Source organism: Centroberyx gerrardi, chromosome 6, assembly GCF_048128805.1.
Source record: "Centroberyx gerrardi isolate f3 chromosome 6, fCenGer3.hap1.cur.20231027, whole genome shotgun sequence".
Classification (NCBI taxonomy): domain Eukaryota; kingdom Metazoa; phylum Chordata; class Actinopteri; order Beryciformes; family Berycidae; genus Centroberyx; species Centroberyx gerrardi.
The window spans coordinates 34,561,089-34,576,300 of record NC_136002.1 but is presented as its reverse complement, the minus strand read 5'-3'; the positions used below and the strand labels follow the sequence as shown (position 1 = coordinate 34,576,300).

At 44.0% G+C, this 15,212-nt stretch overlaps 1 protein-coding gene across 1 annotated transcript in view; it reads left to right on the top strand.

Annotated features, from left to right (window-relative positions):
- Positions 1–15,212, top strand: part of LOC139909330 (uncharacterized) — a 66,765-nt gene that overhangs the window by 40,995 nt on the left and 10,558 nt on the right. Inside the window, exons 6-10 of the mRNA XM_078284212.1 lie at positions 1,906–2,040; positions 3,103–3,147; positions 3,263–3,379; positions 6,477–6,545; positions 7,485–7,520. Coding sequence (XP_078140338.1) covers positions 1,906–2,040; positions 3,103–3,147; positions 3,263–3,379; positions 6,477–6,545; positions 7,485–7,520 — 402 coding nt within the window. The remainder of the gene's footprint in view (positions 1–1,905; positions 2,041–3,102; positions 3,148–3,262; positions 3,380–6,476; positions 6,546–7,484; positions 7,521–15,212) is intronic.

The window sequence follows — 15,212 nt, the reverse complement described above, 5'->3', positions numbered from 1 at the left end:
ACAGAGACTGGGTGGTGTTTTATTCCCAGTACAGACAGAGACTGGGTGGTGTTTTATTCCCAGTACAGACAGAGACTGGGTGGTGTTTTATTTCCAGTACAGACAGAGATTGGGTGGTGTTTTATTCCCAGTACAGACAGAGACTGGGTGGTGTTTTATTCCCAGTACAGCCAGAGACTGGGTGGTGTTTTATTTCCAGTACAGACAGAGATTGGGTGGTGGTTTATTCCCAGTACAGACAGAGACTGGGTGGTGGTTTATTCCCAGCACAGACAGAGACTGGGTGGTGTTTTATTCCCAGTACAGACAAAGATTGGGTGGTGTTTTATTCCCAGTACAGACAGAGACTGGGTGGTGTTTTATTCCCAGTACAGACAGAGACTGGGTGGTGTTTTATTCCCAGTACAGACAGAGACTGGGTGGTGTTTTATTCCCAGTACAGACACTGGTGGGTGATTCTCACGAAATCTTGGTTTCAAAGATTTCAAACATGAAATCTTTAAAAAGACTTGCATCAACAAATTTCCTTTTTAGGCATTAATAACAAGGTCTGAAGTGTTTGTGAGCGTTAATTTAAAAACATCTACTGACAATTTAACACCTTTTTGAACATATTTTCCAAAACCAATCCTTAAAAATCTCATTACCACAATAGTCTGAAAACGTCAAGACCATTAGGAAAGCTAATACATTTTCACATTTTGAAAAATTGATTATTAACAGTCATGCACAGTTACTTGAAACTCTGAAATAATATGTATTTTTAAATTAACATTTTTATTTGATTTTGACTGATTTCTCTCATTACCGCAACACCTTCCACAATCTACAACCTAATATTTTGGATATTTCATTGAAACCTGACATATTTTCAAAATGATGTGGCAAACCTGAAAGAACATAACGTGTAGATTCTGCACATGCATTTAAAAGCAAACTACTATTTTTCCATTCATTAAATTAACATTAAATGAACACCTGTTGCGGTAATGATACATAGGTTTCGGAAATGAGGTTGATGATTTCGGTAATGATAATAAATATACTAAGACTGAGGTATGGTTAAAAACATTATAAAATTTAATGTAGAAAATAAATTAGATAATATTGGCACAATCATGGATTCAAGTTCAATCAATTTCATTTTGCAGTGCTTCAAAAGTACATAACATACATAGGCTAAAAACAGACAACACATAAAAACAACACATACAAAAACATTAGAACAGGGCTAAACAGGGCAACATTAGAACATATGCTAAAAACACGTAAACCATTTTACCACAGCACTGAAAAATTACCGACCACCTAGGGAAAATACCACATTCTGATTTGTCAATACTTGTCACGTGGGGGTACATTAATTCTGAACAACCATCCTAACAAGAACAGATGTGTAGAATTGGCGCACAGCTAAAATATCAAACAAATATAAATGCACATACCATACTGTGCACACCATACACTTCTAATTCATGGAACTAGTCCAGTTCATTTGGGAGCAGGTACTATTTTTTCCCCCAGTGTTGATTGGTTATGTCTCATATAGATTTGTTTCTAAACTTCGAAATGATTAAGAATTAATTACTTTGGCAAGGTAGCTGTGGTATAAGCAGGATAATGCACTAGTAGAAAATCAGTTAACCGCAGTCAGGGGGTTAAATGGCCCTCCGCTTCACGGTAATGAGATCAGCTTGGAGGTAGGGTGCACGTGGCCGTTGTATGGCGGTAACCATCACAGTCTAGTCCTATCACCATATAACCTAGTCCTATCACCAATACAACAATAAAACACCACCCGTGGTGTTTTATTCCCAGTACAGAGAATGTAATGGTGTTGATGGAAGCTGTTTGTCCGTGCTGGTTCTAACAGTGCTGTTCTGTGGGTTCTGTGGGGTTCTGCAGGGTTCCCCGGGCCCCCTGGGGCGGCAGGGCCCCCAGGGGCCCCCGGGCTTCCCCGGCACCCAGGGGCCTACTGGAGAGAAGGGCCAGCGAGGAAATGAGGGGCCTGCGGGAGCCACCGGGCCGAAAGGAGACGTGGTAAATAAGATGCTGGAACATCTTATGGATGGTGGATGATGGTGGATGGTGGATGATGGATGATGGATGATGGATGGTGGATTTTGGATGGATGGTGGAGGATGATGGATGATGGATGATGGATGTTGGATGGTGGATTTTGGATGGATGGTGGAGGATGATGGATGATGGATGATGGATTTTGGATGGATGGTGGATGATGGATGATGGATGATGGATTTTGGGTGGATGATGGATGATGGATAATGGATGATGGATGTTGGATGATGGATGTTGGATGTTGGATGGATGATGGATAATGGATGATGGATGGTGGATGTTGGATGATGGATGTTGGATGGATGTTGGATGATGGATATTGGATGATGGATGTTGGATGGTGGATGATGGATGCTGGATGGTGGATTTTGGATGGTGGATAGTGGATGATGGATGTTGGATGGAGGATGTTGGATGGTGGATGTTGGATGTTGGATAGAGGATGGTGGATGTTGGATGTTGGATGTTGGATGGATGTTGGATGATGGATGTTGGATGGTGGATGTTAGATGATGGATGTTGGATGGATGTTGGATGGTGCATGTTGGATGGTGGATGTTGGATGATGGATGTTGGATGGATGTTGGATGATGGATGTTGGATGGTGGATATTGATGGATATTGGATGTTAGATGGATGTTAGATGGATGTTGGATGGATGTTGGATGGTGGATGTTGATGGATGTTGGATGGTGGATGGTGGATGTTGGATGGATGTTGGATGGTGGATGGTGGATGTTGGATGGATGGTGGAACACAGAGAGTTTTTTGGCAGATTGTCCTGTCAGTCGAGGTGATGAGGACCAAAACTCTGCTGTATAACAGATAGTGAAGTGAGAAGCCAGCACATTTGCACACAATTTTAAAACATGAAAAAGAAAACATGAAACATGACAGCGAAGGAAGAGAGGTGAATTATGAGCTGTTTGGCTTTCCATAGTTTGTATGTGTGTGTGTGTGTGTGTGTGTGTGTGTGTGTGTGTGTGTGTGCTGCAGTGGTAGTAACAGACTGTGGTGTTTCAGGGAAGTGCTGGTGCTCGTGGTTTCCCTGGTCTAGACGGAGTCCCGGTGAGTACAGTTATTCCCGTCCAAACACACAGTTACATCTTTCAGCTCCTCTGATTGGTTCAGATGTGACAGCGCTCTCTTGTGTGTGTGTGTGTGTGTGTGTGTGTGTGTGCAGGGTCACCCAGGACAAGCTGGAGGTCCAGGTCTTCCGGGTCTGGATGGTTGTAATGGAACCAGAGGAGACAGAGGTTCTTCTGGAGCTCCAGGACGAGGAGGACCTGATGGAGAACCGGTCAGACAAATGGGTGGAGATATGGAGACAGACAACTAGTCAGATATCAGTTATTTATATTAGGGACGGGACGATCTGCTTCTCTCCTGATATGATTCAATACGTGATCTGAGGTTCAGGATTCAGTTCAACCAGGATACGATGTGATCAATAAAAGTTCAGTGACAACAAAGTCTGACTGTGCAGAATTCTGTTTATTTCTGAGACTCAAATCTTTCTAGCGATGCCATTGGCTGCTAGAATGTAAACAACAATTTAAAAATGTCATTACAAAGTGACAATAATATAATTTGGATGGAGAGCTTGTGAAACTGTGATGGTCAAGAGTCTCATTAGTGATTACTACAGCAGAATAACATGGAGCTGATATCACCATTCATGTTCCTGACAGCAGAATAACATGGAGCTGATATCACCATTCATGTTCCTGACAGCAGAATAACATGGAGCTGATATCACCATTCATGTTCCTGACAGCAGAATAACATGGAGCTGATATCACCATTCATGTTCCTGACCATTCATGTTCCTGACATGTCCCTGACACCAGACATGTTTTGTATTGAGATATATTGAATTTCAATATATCGTCCCATCCCTAATATATGTATATATATATTTATACAGTATATATCAGATATATAAAACTAGACAGATGTACACATATGGGTATATAGATATCTATATGTCAATATGTGCTTATTGATATATGATATGAATATGTTCATATATGGATATGCATGTTTATATGTCATGTAATATATGAGTTTCTATTGAGGAAAGTTCAGAGTATAGTGTAGTATAGTGTAGAATAGTTTGCATAATACATAATGTATTGTATATTAGAGCATAGTTTTGACTGGTATTGTATATAGTATTGTACAGATTGTAAAGAATAGTATGTGTTGTATAATACATTGTTTTTGCATGGTATACTATAGAAAAGTTTTATTGTGTAGTTAGTACATATCTTATAGTGTACAATGTGTAATATTACTATAATATATATAGTGTAGTATAATATATGTTGTATAGTATATATTGTGTACTGCAATATATGTAGTGTTGCATTAATCAATACACAGGATATGATGTTAATATCCCTAATATCCCTCCCATCCATGGTGAGCATTCCTATGGAGGCCCAATTCAGAGTTTAACAGAATGATGTACTACCATACCAATGAGTACCATAGAAACCATCAGGCTACACCGTCATAAATCTACAGCACCATAAGACAGGCAGCATTCACCAGCTACCTGCTCTAGCTTCAGGGTGAGTGAGTGTAGGCAAATCATTGGGGTTATCAAGTGGGCTCCTCCTTCACCGATGTTTCGTTGAATTAGGCCCACGACACTCAAGAAGGCTCAACAGTGTATTCCAGTGTAGAACCCGCCCCCCCCCCCCCCCCCCCGACACACACACACACCCCTCTTTGCCCAGACTCAGCAGACCCAAGTCCACTACACTACTGTCACTGTCACCTGCACCTTGTTATCAAAAACACTACATCACACACTACCATCAATATCCCTTTCTATTCAGAACATTAAGTTTCACGCTACATCTAAACCCACCAAGTCACACATACTATGATGTTTACATCCTACACACATCCTACACAGAGCAGATACCCAACCAACTCAGCAGTCCGCATGTCCACATTGTATCTGCTTAGGCAAAGCTAAGTCTGACTGGCCCTGCTGGCTTGTCTGGCAGCTTCTCATTGAATGCCAGGGCCGCTCAGTTGTCCAGCCACATCAATGTTTATCTAAGTGATACGATTAATCAACGCCCTAGTAGACTACCTCAATATTTCTACTAGACACTGTATATATAGTGTTCTATAGTACATGTAGTATAGTACAGTATTTCTCAGCCCGGTCCTGGTCCAGTTAATTGTCATGAAAATGTGTAGCACTTAATGGATCAGGTGTGCAAGATTGGAGCTGAGGCAAAAACTGGGTTCAGAAACATGGGTATCGTATATATAGCGTAGTATGTATTTTATACTATAGTATATCCATCCATCCATTTTCTAGCCACTTATCTGTGTCAGAGCCCAGACATCCTCTTCCCCAGCAACTTCCTCCTGCTCTTCCTGGGGGATGCCCAGGCGCTCCCAGGCATGCTGGGAGATGTAGTCCCGTCAGCATGTCCTGGTCTACCCCGAGGTGTCCTCCCAGTCGGTCGTGCCCAGTACACCTCCCTTTGGAGCAGCCGAGGCCCATAACCAGCTGTCAATCTAACGATCCTTCTTGCCCTCACTGGTGAATACGACCCTGAGATACCTGAACTCCTCCACTTGGGGCAGCTGCTCTCCCTCACCTGTATGGGACAGGTCACCTTTTCCAGGAGAGAACCATAGTCTGACGGTGACCGACTGCATCACACTGAACTGTAAACCGCTCCGTTCCCATCAGAGATCATGGTGTGATGTAGCCAGAAGGACGACATCATCCTCAAACAGCAGAGATCCTCCCTGATGTCACTGAACTGGACTCTCTCCAGACAGACTTGATCTGCTGTCCATGAAGATACAAACAGGAGAGACCAGCAGCATCTTGTTGGAGTCTGATGCCTTGAAGCAGCAACAACACAAACCAGCTGTCAGTCTGAGTGAACAGGGACTGAGCGGCTCCCCATGCTGCCACAGCGCCTCCTACAAGACACTCAGGGAACAAATCCACTGAACACATGGAGACAGGATCAGGAAACTCCCATGATCCCTCAGCTATCTCTGAGGCTAAAAATCTGGTCTGCTGTTTTGCGACCAGGACGGAATCCACCATGTTCCTCCTGAATCTGAGGTTCAATGATCCGCCAGTCTCCTTTCCAGCGGTTTGTCAGAGGTTTTCCCAGGAGGCTGTGCAATGTGATTCCACGATCGTTGTAACAAACCCTTGGGTCCTTTCTTGAAAATGGGACCATCACTCCTGTCTGTCAATCCAAAGGCACTGTTCCCAAAATCCATGCAACATTGAAGAGACTTGTCCAGCAATATCCAGAGCCTTCTGCTTTCTGACCCACTGACTTCTGCCAAGGAGATGTAGTATAACATTGTGTATTGTGTCTGTGTATTGTTTTGTGCTGCAGGGTTTAGCAGGACTGAAGGGACCTGCAGGAGACCCATCCATCCACTTCATACAGTACCCTGGAGTACCTGTAAGTATTACTACTATACTACATACTACTGCAGTACACCTACACAAAGTACCCTGGAGTACCTCTAAGTACTACTATTATACTACATACTACCAGTGTTAGGTAAGCTACTTGGAAAATGTGGTGAGCTAAGCTACCAGTTACTCTACATTATATGAAGCTCCACTACACTGAAGCTCTCCCCCAGAGAAATGTAGCTAGCTAAGCTACGAGCAACATGGCAAAAGTAGTTTGCTACATCCAAGCTACTTTTTTTTTTTTTACATTGAACCAACTTCATGCCAAATCAATGTCAATCTCAGTGATCAAGAAAAAATGTCAGTCAAACAAATAGGCAGGCAAAAAAAAATTCAGTTCAGTTGTTTATCATAAAACAAGCTGTGGCTTTGCGATCAACTGCTCTTATAACAATATCAATTTGGCGACAAAAACAAAAAAACAAAAAAACATGTGCTCCACATAATAACATAAAGCAAAGTGTTGAGAGTGTGTGTATGTTCATCCATGTTTGTTTGCATGTGTGTGTGTGTGTGTGTGCTGGTCTGTGATGTCACCGTCATACGGAAGTGCTTCCATCGGCTACACAGACACATTTCCTCTGTGTGGCGCTGGCGTCACGTACCTCCTGAGCAGTTTTATTCCAGACCGCAATGCTTAGAAATTAGAAATGCTTGGGGGAAATGTAGCTTTGTGGACGCTACCGCACTACTGGATCAATAAAACAGCTTCGCTACTGAAAATGCTGTTTGATTCAAAAACAGCAACGCTACTGAGAAATGTAGTTAAACTGCCCAACAATGCATACTACTGCAGTACACACAGTACCCTGGAGTACCTGTAAGTACTACCACATATACTACTGTAGTACTATACGTTAATGGTGTGTCGGTGGTTCTCTGTGTGTTTCCTGTTGTAACCCTGTGACTTCCTGTCTGACAGGGCGATGTTGGAGCCAGCGGGCTTCCTGGGCTCCCAGTGAGTACATGCACTCCTCATACTACATACAACATGCACTGCAACATAAACATACAACATATATCATGCAACATAAACATACAACATACATCATGCAACATGCAACATAAACATACATCATGCACTGCAACAAAAACATACAACATACATCACGCAACATGCTACATAAACATACAACATGCACTGCAACATAAACATACAACATGCACTGCAACATAAACATACATCATACAACATGCAACATAAACATACAACATGCAACATAAACATACAACATACAACATGCACCATGCAACATAAACATACAACATGCACCATGCAACATAAACATACAACATGCACCATACAACATAAACATACAACATAAACATACAACATGCAACATGTTTTTGAACTGAAGGCTAATCAATACTCAAGTATCAGTGAGAATGTTGTGTGGTTTGTTTTTTTGAGATGCATTTTGGATTTGGATAGGTTGAAGCTGCTCCTGGTTCACCACCAGAGGCCGGTCTCACGAAGCGAGCTGAGTCTGTTAGCAGCTAACTTTGGGTTTAACTCTGGCTTTTCAGTCTCATGAAGGAGTCTCACTTTTAGATTAGATTAGATTAGATTAGATTAGATTAGATTCAACTTTATTGTCATTGCACAGAGTACAAGTACTAATACAACGAAATGCAGTTTAGCATCTAACCAGAAGTGCAAAAGAAGCAGTAAAAGTGCAGTGCAATGTAATGTACATATATATATATATGTACACAGGTGTGGCATATCAAGATGCTGATTAAACAGCATGATTATTGCACAGGTGTGCCTTGGGCTGGTCACAATAAAAGGCCGCTCTAAAATGTGCAGTTTTATCTTGAAAAAAGACATTTATTAGGCACTGAACTATGGATCTCACATGACTCGGGCTACAGATATGCATTTTTTGAAAACCGGTCAGTATCTGGTGTGACCACCATTTGCCTCACGCAGTGCGACACATCTCCTTCGCATAGAGTTGATCAGGTTGTTGATTGTGGCCTGTGGAGTGTCGGTCCACTCCTCTTCAGTGGCTGTGAGAAGTTGCTGGATATCGGCAGGAATTGAACTGGGATGTTTTCAGCTTCCAGGAATTGTGTACAAATCCTTGCAACACGGGGCCGTGCATTATCATGCTGCAACATGAGGTGATGGCGGTGGATGAATGGAACGACAATGGGCCTCAGGATCTCGTCACGGTATCTCTGTGCATACAAATTGCCATCAATAAAATGCACCTGTGTTCGTTGTCTGTAGCTTATGCCTGCCCATACCATAACCCCACCGCCACCACCACCGGCACTCTGTTCACAACGTTGACATCAGCGAACCGCTCGCCCACACGATGCCATACACGCTGTCTGCCATCTGCCCGGTACCGTGAAAACCGGGATTCATCTGTGAAGAGAACACTTCTCCAAAGTGCCAGACGCCATCGAAGGTGAGCATTTTCCCACTCAAGTCGGTTACGACGATGAACTGCAGTCAGGTCAAGACCCTGGTGAGGACGACGAGCACGCAGCTTCCTCACTTTCCTGAGACGGTTTCTGACAGTTTGTGCAGAAAATCTTTGGTTTTGCAAACCAACTGTTGCATCAGCTGTCCGGGTGGCTGGTCTCAGACGATCTCGCAGGTGAAGAAGCAGGATGTGGAGGTCCTGGGCTGGCGTGGTTACACGTGGTCTGCGGTTGTGAGGTCGGTCGGATGTACTGCCAAATTCTCGGAAACGACATTGGAGACGGCTTATGGTAGTGAAATGAACATTCAATTAACAGGCAACAGCTCTGGTGGACATTCCTGCAGTCAGCATGCCAATTGCACGCTCCCTCAAAACTTGCGACATCTGTGGCATTGTGTTGTGTGATAAAACTGCACATTTTAGAGCGGCCTTTTATTGTGACCAGCCCAAGGCACACCTGTGCAATAATCATGCTGTTTAAGCAGCATCTTGATATGCCACACCTGTCAGGTGGATGGATTATCTTGGCAAAGGAGAAGTGCTCACTAACACGGATTTAAACAAATTTGTGAACTGTGATGCAGTTGGTAAGGATGCTCTCGATGGTGCAGCGGTAGAAGTTCACCAGGATCTGAGGAGACGTGGATTTTCTTCAGTCTCCTCAGGAAGAAGAGACGCTGGTGTGCCTTCTTGACCAGGGTTGAGGTGTTGAGGGTCCAAGAGAGGTCCTCGGAGATGTGGACACCCAGAAACTTAAAGCTGGTGACACGCTCAACCTCCGTTCCATTGATATGGATGGGGGTGTGTGTGCAGCCTTTGGTCTTTCTGAAGTCCACAATGAGCTCCTTGGTCTTCTTGGTGTTGAGGGCCAGGTTGTTGTTGGCGCACCACGCCGCCAGGTGCTGGACCTCCTCCCTGTAGGCCGACTCATCGTTGTTGTTGATGAGGCCCACCACCGTTGTGTCGTCTGCAGACTTGATAATGGTATTGGAACCATGTACAGGCGTGCAGTCGTAGGTGAACAGGGAGTAGAGGAGAGGACTCAGCACACAGCCCTGTGGAACGCCAGTGTTCAGGGTGAGGGTTGGGGAGGTGTGATTGCCTAACCTAACATACTGGGGTCTGTTGGTTAGGAAATCCAGTATCCAGCTGCAGAGGGAGGTGTTGATGCCAAGGTCACCGAGTTTGGTGATCAGTTTGGAGGGGATGATGGTGTTGAATGCTGAACTGAAATCAATGAACAGCATTCTCACATAGGTGTTGTTGTTGTCCAGGTGGGAGAGGGCGGAGTGAAGCGCTGTGGAGATGGCGTCCTCTGTACACCTGTTCTGGCGGTAGGCGAATTGGAGGGGGTCCAGTGTGGGTGGTAGGCAGGTTTTGAGATGAGCCAGGACCAGCCTCTCGAAGCACTTCATGATGATGGGGGTGAGTGCAACTGGGCGGAAGTCGTTTAGGCTCGCTGCAGTGGAGTGTTTTGGCACCGGCACGATGGAGGTGGTTTTGAAGCACGTGGGGACAGCTGCTTGGGCCAGTGACAGGTTGAAGATGTCATTCAGGACCTCAGTCAGCTGCCCAGCACAGGCCCTGAGCACGCGTCCGGGGATGCCATCAGGGCCAGCAGCCTTACGTGCATTAATCTTGCTCAGCGCAGCACACACGTCGGTGGGGGAGAGTGTGAGTGGCTGGTGGTCTGCAGGGAGCACAGTCTTGATGGCCGCCTCCTGGTTGTCCCTGTCAAAGCGAGCATAAAAGTTGTTAAGCTCATCAGAGAGGGAGGCATCGCTGGTTGGGGGGGTGGTGTTGGAGGGTTTGTAATCCGTAATGGCCTGGATGCCTTGCCACATGCGTTGGGGGTCGGAGTTGTTGTTAAAGTACTCCTCAGTCCTTAGCTTGTGGCTGTGCTTGGCCCTCTTGATGCCCCTCTTCAGGTTGGCTCTGGATGAACTGTAGGCTTGCGCATCATCTGAACTGAAGGCGGTGTCGCGTGCCTTCAGCAGAAGGCGGACCTCTCTGTTCATCCACGGCTTCTGATTTGGGAACGTTGTAATCTGTTTGAGGGAGGTGACACTATTGATGTTGGTGCTGATGCAGTCCAGAACGGAGGAGGCAAAAGAGTCTATGTCTGTGTGAGAGTCCAGGGTGGCCTGAGTGGCAAACATACTCCAGTCTGTGTGTTGAAACCGGTGCTGTAGTGCAGAGTCTGCCCCCTCTGGCCACACTTTAACTGTTCTCACTGATGGTTTCACATGTTTGATGAGTGCTGTGTACTTGGGGAGTAGGAACAATGAGAGATGGTCCGACTGTCCCAGGTGGGGGAGGGGAATGGCTTTGTATGCCTCAGCCATGTTGGTGTAAACATGGTCCAAGGTCTTGTCTCTTCTAGTGGGGCAGGAGACATGTTGGAAAAATTTGGGGAGTACAGTCTTCAGGTTGGAGTGGTTTAAGTCACCCGCAACAATAAAGGCTGCCTCCGGGTGATTAGTCTGTAGTTTGCTAATGGCAGCATGCAATTCCTTCATTGCAAGCTTAGCATTAGCATCCGGGGGGATATATGCTGCAGTCACAACAGCAGATGTAAACTCTCTGGGCATGATGTTGCAGTCCATAATCCTTTTGTGAGTGATGATCCGCAGCCGCAGCTCATCCATTTTGTTTGCCAGAGACCGTACATTGGCGAGGAAGATGCTGGGTAGAGATAGCCGATGCAGCGTTAGCTTTAGCTTAGCCCTTAGCCCTCCTCTCTTCCCCCTCCTTTGTTTAACCGGGGTAGATCACCATGGCAACTTATGCTGCACGGCTAACCTGCTCCGGAGCAGCTTCAGTTCAGGCTATCGGATCAAAACGGATGAAAGACCTCCTGACCAATCAGCTCTCTGGAAACAGGGAGTCAGCATTCCTACAGGATCCTGATATGGACAGAAAGTTCAAAGTTCAAAGTTCAAAGTTCAAGTTTATTGTCACATACATTTAAAAAGTACAATGTACATTCAAATGCAATGAAATGCATCTGCCCTGGCTCTATCTCAGCCCTTAAAAACTATATATAAATAAGAATAAATCAAAATAAATAAATAAATAAAAACAATGTGGGCCTTCCTTCTACAGCGGGAGGTGTAAATGTCCTGAATCTGTGGCAGTGGTGTTCCTATGATTTTTGAAGCCGTTTTTACTGCCCTCCTCAGTTGTTTGTGGTCTTGTTCAGTCAGGTTGCCAAACCACACCAGTATGCCTCCAGTAAGGATGCTCTCTATGGTAGCCCGGTAGAAATTTACAAGGGTCTTTGTGGACATTCCATATTTTTTAAGGCATCGCAGAAAGTATAGTCTCTGTTGTGCCTTCTTAATGACACAACTGGTGTTTAGAGACCAGGAGAGGGAGTCTGAGATCTGAATGCCTAAGAATCTGAAGTTATTCACAATTACAACAGGGACATTATTGATGTAAACTGGTGGCTGCACAGTTTTGGACTTCCTAAAATCAACAATTATCTCCTTTGTTTTCTCAACATTTAGGGAGAGGTTGTTGTCTTGACACCATATTGATAGGTCCCTCACCTCTTTCCTATAGGTGTCTTCATTGTTGTCATTTATCAGTCCAATCACTGTGGTGTTGTCTGCGAATTTCACAATGCTGTTATTATGATATTTGGCAACACAGTCATATGTGAACAGACTGTAGAGTAAGGGACTAAGGCAACAACCCTGCGGTGCTCCTGTATTGAGAACTATGGTAGATGAGTAGCTGGTATCTACTCTCACTGTCTGAGGTCTGCCTGTCAGAAAGTCATATAACCACTCATAGATGGAATTACAAAGACCAAGGTCCCTGAGCTTTAACACCAATTTTATTAAATGCAGAGCTGTAGTCAATAAACAACATTCTGACATAGGCGTTTTTACCTTCAAGATGTTTTAACACAGTATGCACAGCCAGTGATACAGCATCTTCCACAGATCTATTTGACTGATAAGCAAACTGTAGCGGATCAAGGTTGGCCGGGATGTTAAGATTTATGTATGTCTTAACTAATTTTTCAAAGCATTTCATTATTACTGAGGTTAAAGCAACAGGTCTGTAATCATTAAGACAGGATACAGATGTTTTTTTGGGTACAGGCACAATAAGGGTTTTCTTAAAGCATGTAGGAACCACACAGAGTGACAATGACAGGTTAAAAATGTCCGTAAAAACATACGATAGCTGACTAGAGCAGGTCTTAAGGACACGAGATGGGATACCGCCTGGGCCGGCAACTTTGCGTGCTTTGACAGATTTAAAAACCTTACTCACGTCATCCTCTGTCACTTGGTGTGTTGCCTCGTTGAGTGAATGGTCAACAAGATTTTGTGCATTTTCTGGTGGTCCCGAGTCACACTCAAAGCGGGCATAGAACCTGGGTTTATCCTGGTGTTGTTTTTTGGCTGACTTGATGGCTTTCCTCAGCTCGTACCTGGCTACCTTGTAGCGGTCCTTATCCCCTGCTTTAAAAGCTGTAGTCCTTTCTTTCAATCTCAGCCGAATGTCGCTATTAGTCCAAGGTTTCTGGAACGGATGGTACGAGTGGGAATACAGGTGTCCACACAGAATTTAACATAGTAACTGTTTCGACGTACGCGTTCAGGTTCAGAGGGTTCCTGAACAGCGACCAGTCAGTTGAATCAAAACAGCCCTGGAGTTTGAGCTCGTTTTCCACCGACCAGCACTGTACTGTCCTCAAGGTGGGTTTCTCACTCTTAACTTTCTGCTTGTAAACAGGTAGCAAGAGCACGGATGAGTGGTCCGATTTCCCAAAATGAGGCCGTATAATAGACCTGTATGCTCCCTTGATAGTGGAGTAGCAGTGATCCAAAGTCTTGTCGCCCTTGGTAGGGCAGCTGACATGCTGGAAGTATTTCGGTAGCACCGATTTGAGGCTGCAATGATTGAAGTCCCCCGCCACAATGGAAATAGCCTGTGGATGCTGATTCTTGTAGCCGCTGATTGCGCCGTAGAGCTCTTCCAGAGCTACTGAGGGTCCGGAGAGAGAGGCTCGTAGCGTGTCGCCATCAGTTGGCGCCATCTTGGCATCGAGAAAATACTGTATTCAAATGAAAATGACAAGTAATAAAGGAAACTGTTGACTTAACAGACAGTTGAAGTTCTGTCCGCAGGGCGACGTGTTTACAGACCAGAATCACTTTGCTTTCCATGAAGGGTTATTATATCAGAGATATAGCAGGCACTTAACTGACCATATTATTAATGAATGAAAGTTACTGTTGCAATGCACTGTTGCAACAATGTTACTTTTAGTTTTGTAGTGCTGACATTTATTCATTATAATTGTATAATTGTAATAATAATAATATTTGTTATTCTTGAGAGAAGAACCCAGTGTTAGTATCCATTTCTTTCCGATACCCATGTGTTGGAAATGTCAGCAGTATATATTAGGGCTTATATAATCTGTTAATTAGGTCTATTTATTGTCTATGGCTTTTATTGTTTGATTATTATTTTATTTTCGCCTATTTCTATTACTTCTTTTTATAGTTTTGCGCATATATTCTATATCCTTTTCCCCGCTGAATCATATTACTTTGCTGTTGCAACAATCTAATTTCCCCACGGGGATCAATAGTTTCATCTTATCTTATCCAAATTGTCTGATCTGGATCTGTCCATGTTGCATGTGATTGACTATTTGTTAGAAACCCCGCCTCTTTCATGTGAACGCGCTCATAGCTGTTAGGTAAGGGGTGACAGAGCCAGTTGATAACCTAACATTGGCGATCCTGGATAACCGGTCTCACTGCTGGTTATCAACTGGATATCAGCATTAGAAAACATAACCGTGAAAAGTAACGTCGTTTCTGCTACCAAGGCTAGAGGGGATTACTGGAGGAACTGTCTGTCATTAGGACACAGTGCATATTTTTCATTGATAAAATATTTTGTGGACACATGAGGCTGTAAAAAGATTTTCTATTCATAAAGTTGGCCTCATGTTCTTCGGGGCTGCGGTAATGTAATATGAATGCAACAGCCTACATTGAACCAAACACTGTCGGGAATCCAATGAAAAAAATTCAGCGCAATTAATATATGCAACAGTAACTTTCATTTATTAATAATATGGTCAATTAAGTAGCCTACCTGCTATATCTCCCATATAATAAGTTATCGTGGAAAGCAAAGTGATTCTGGTCTGTAAACTTCAACTGTCTGTTAAT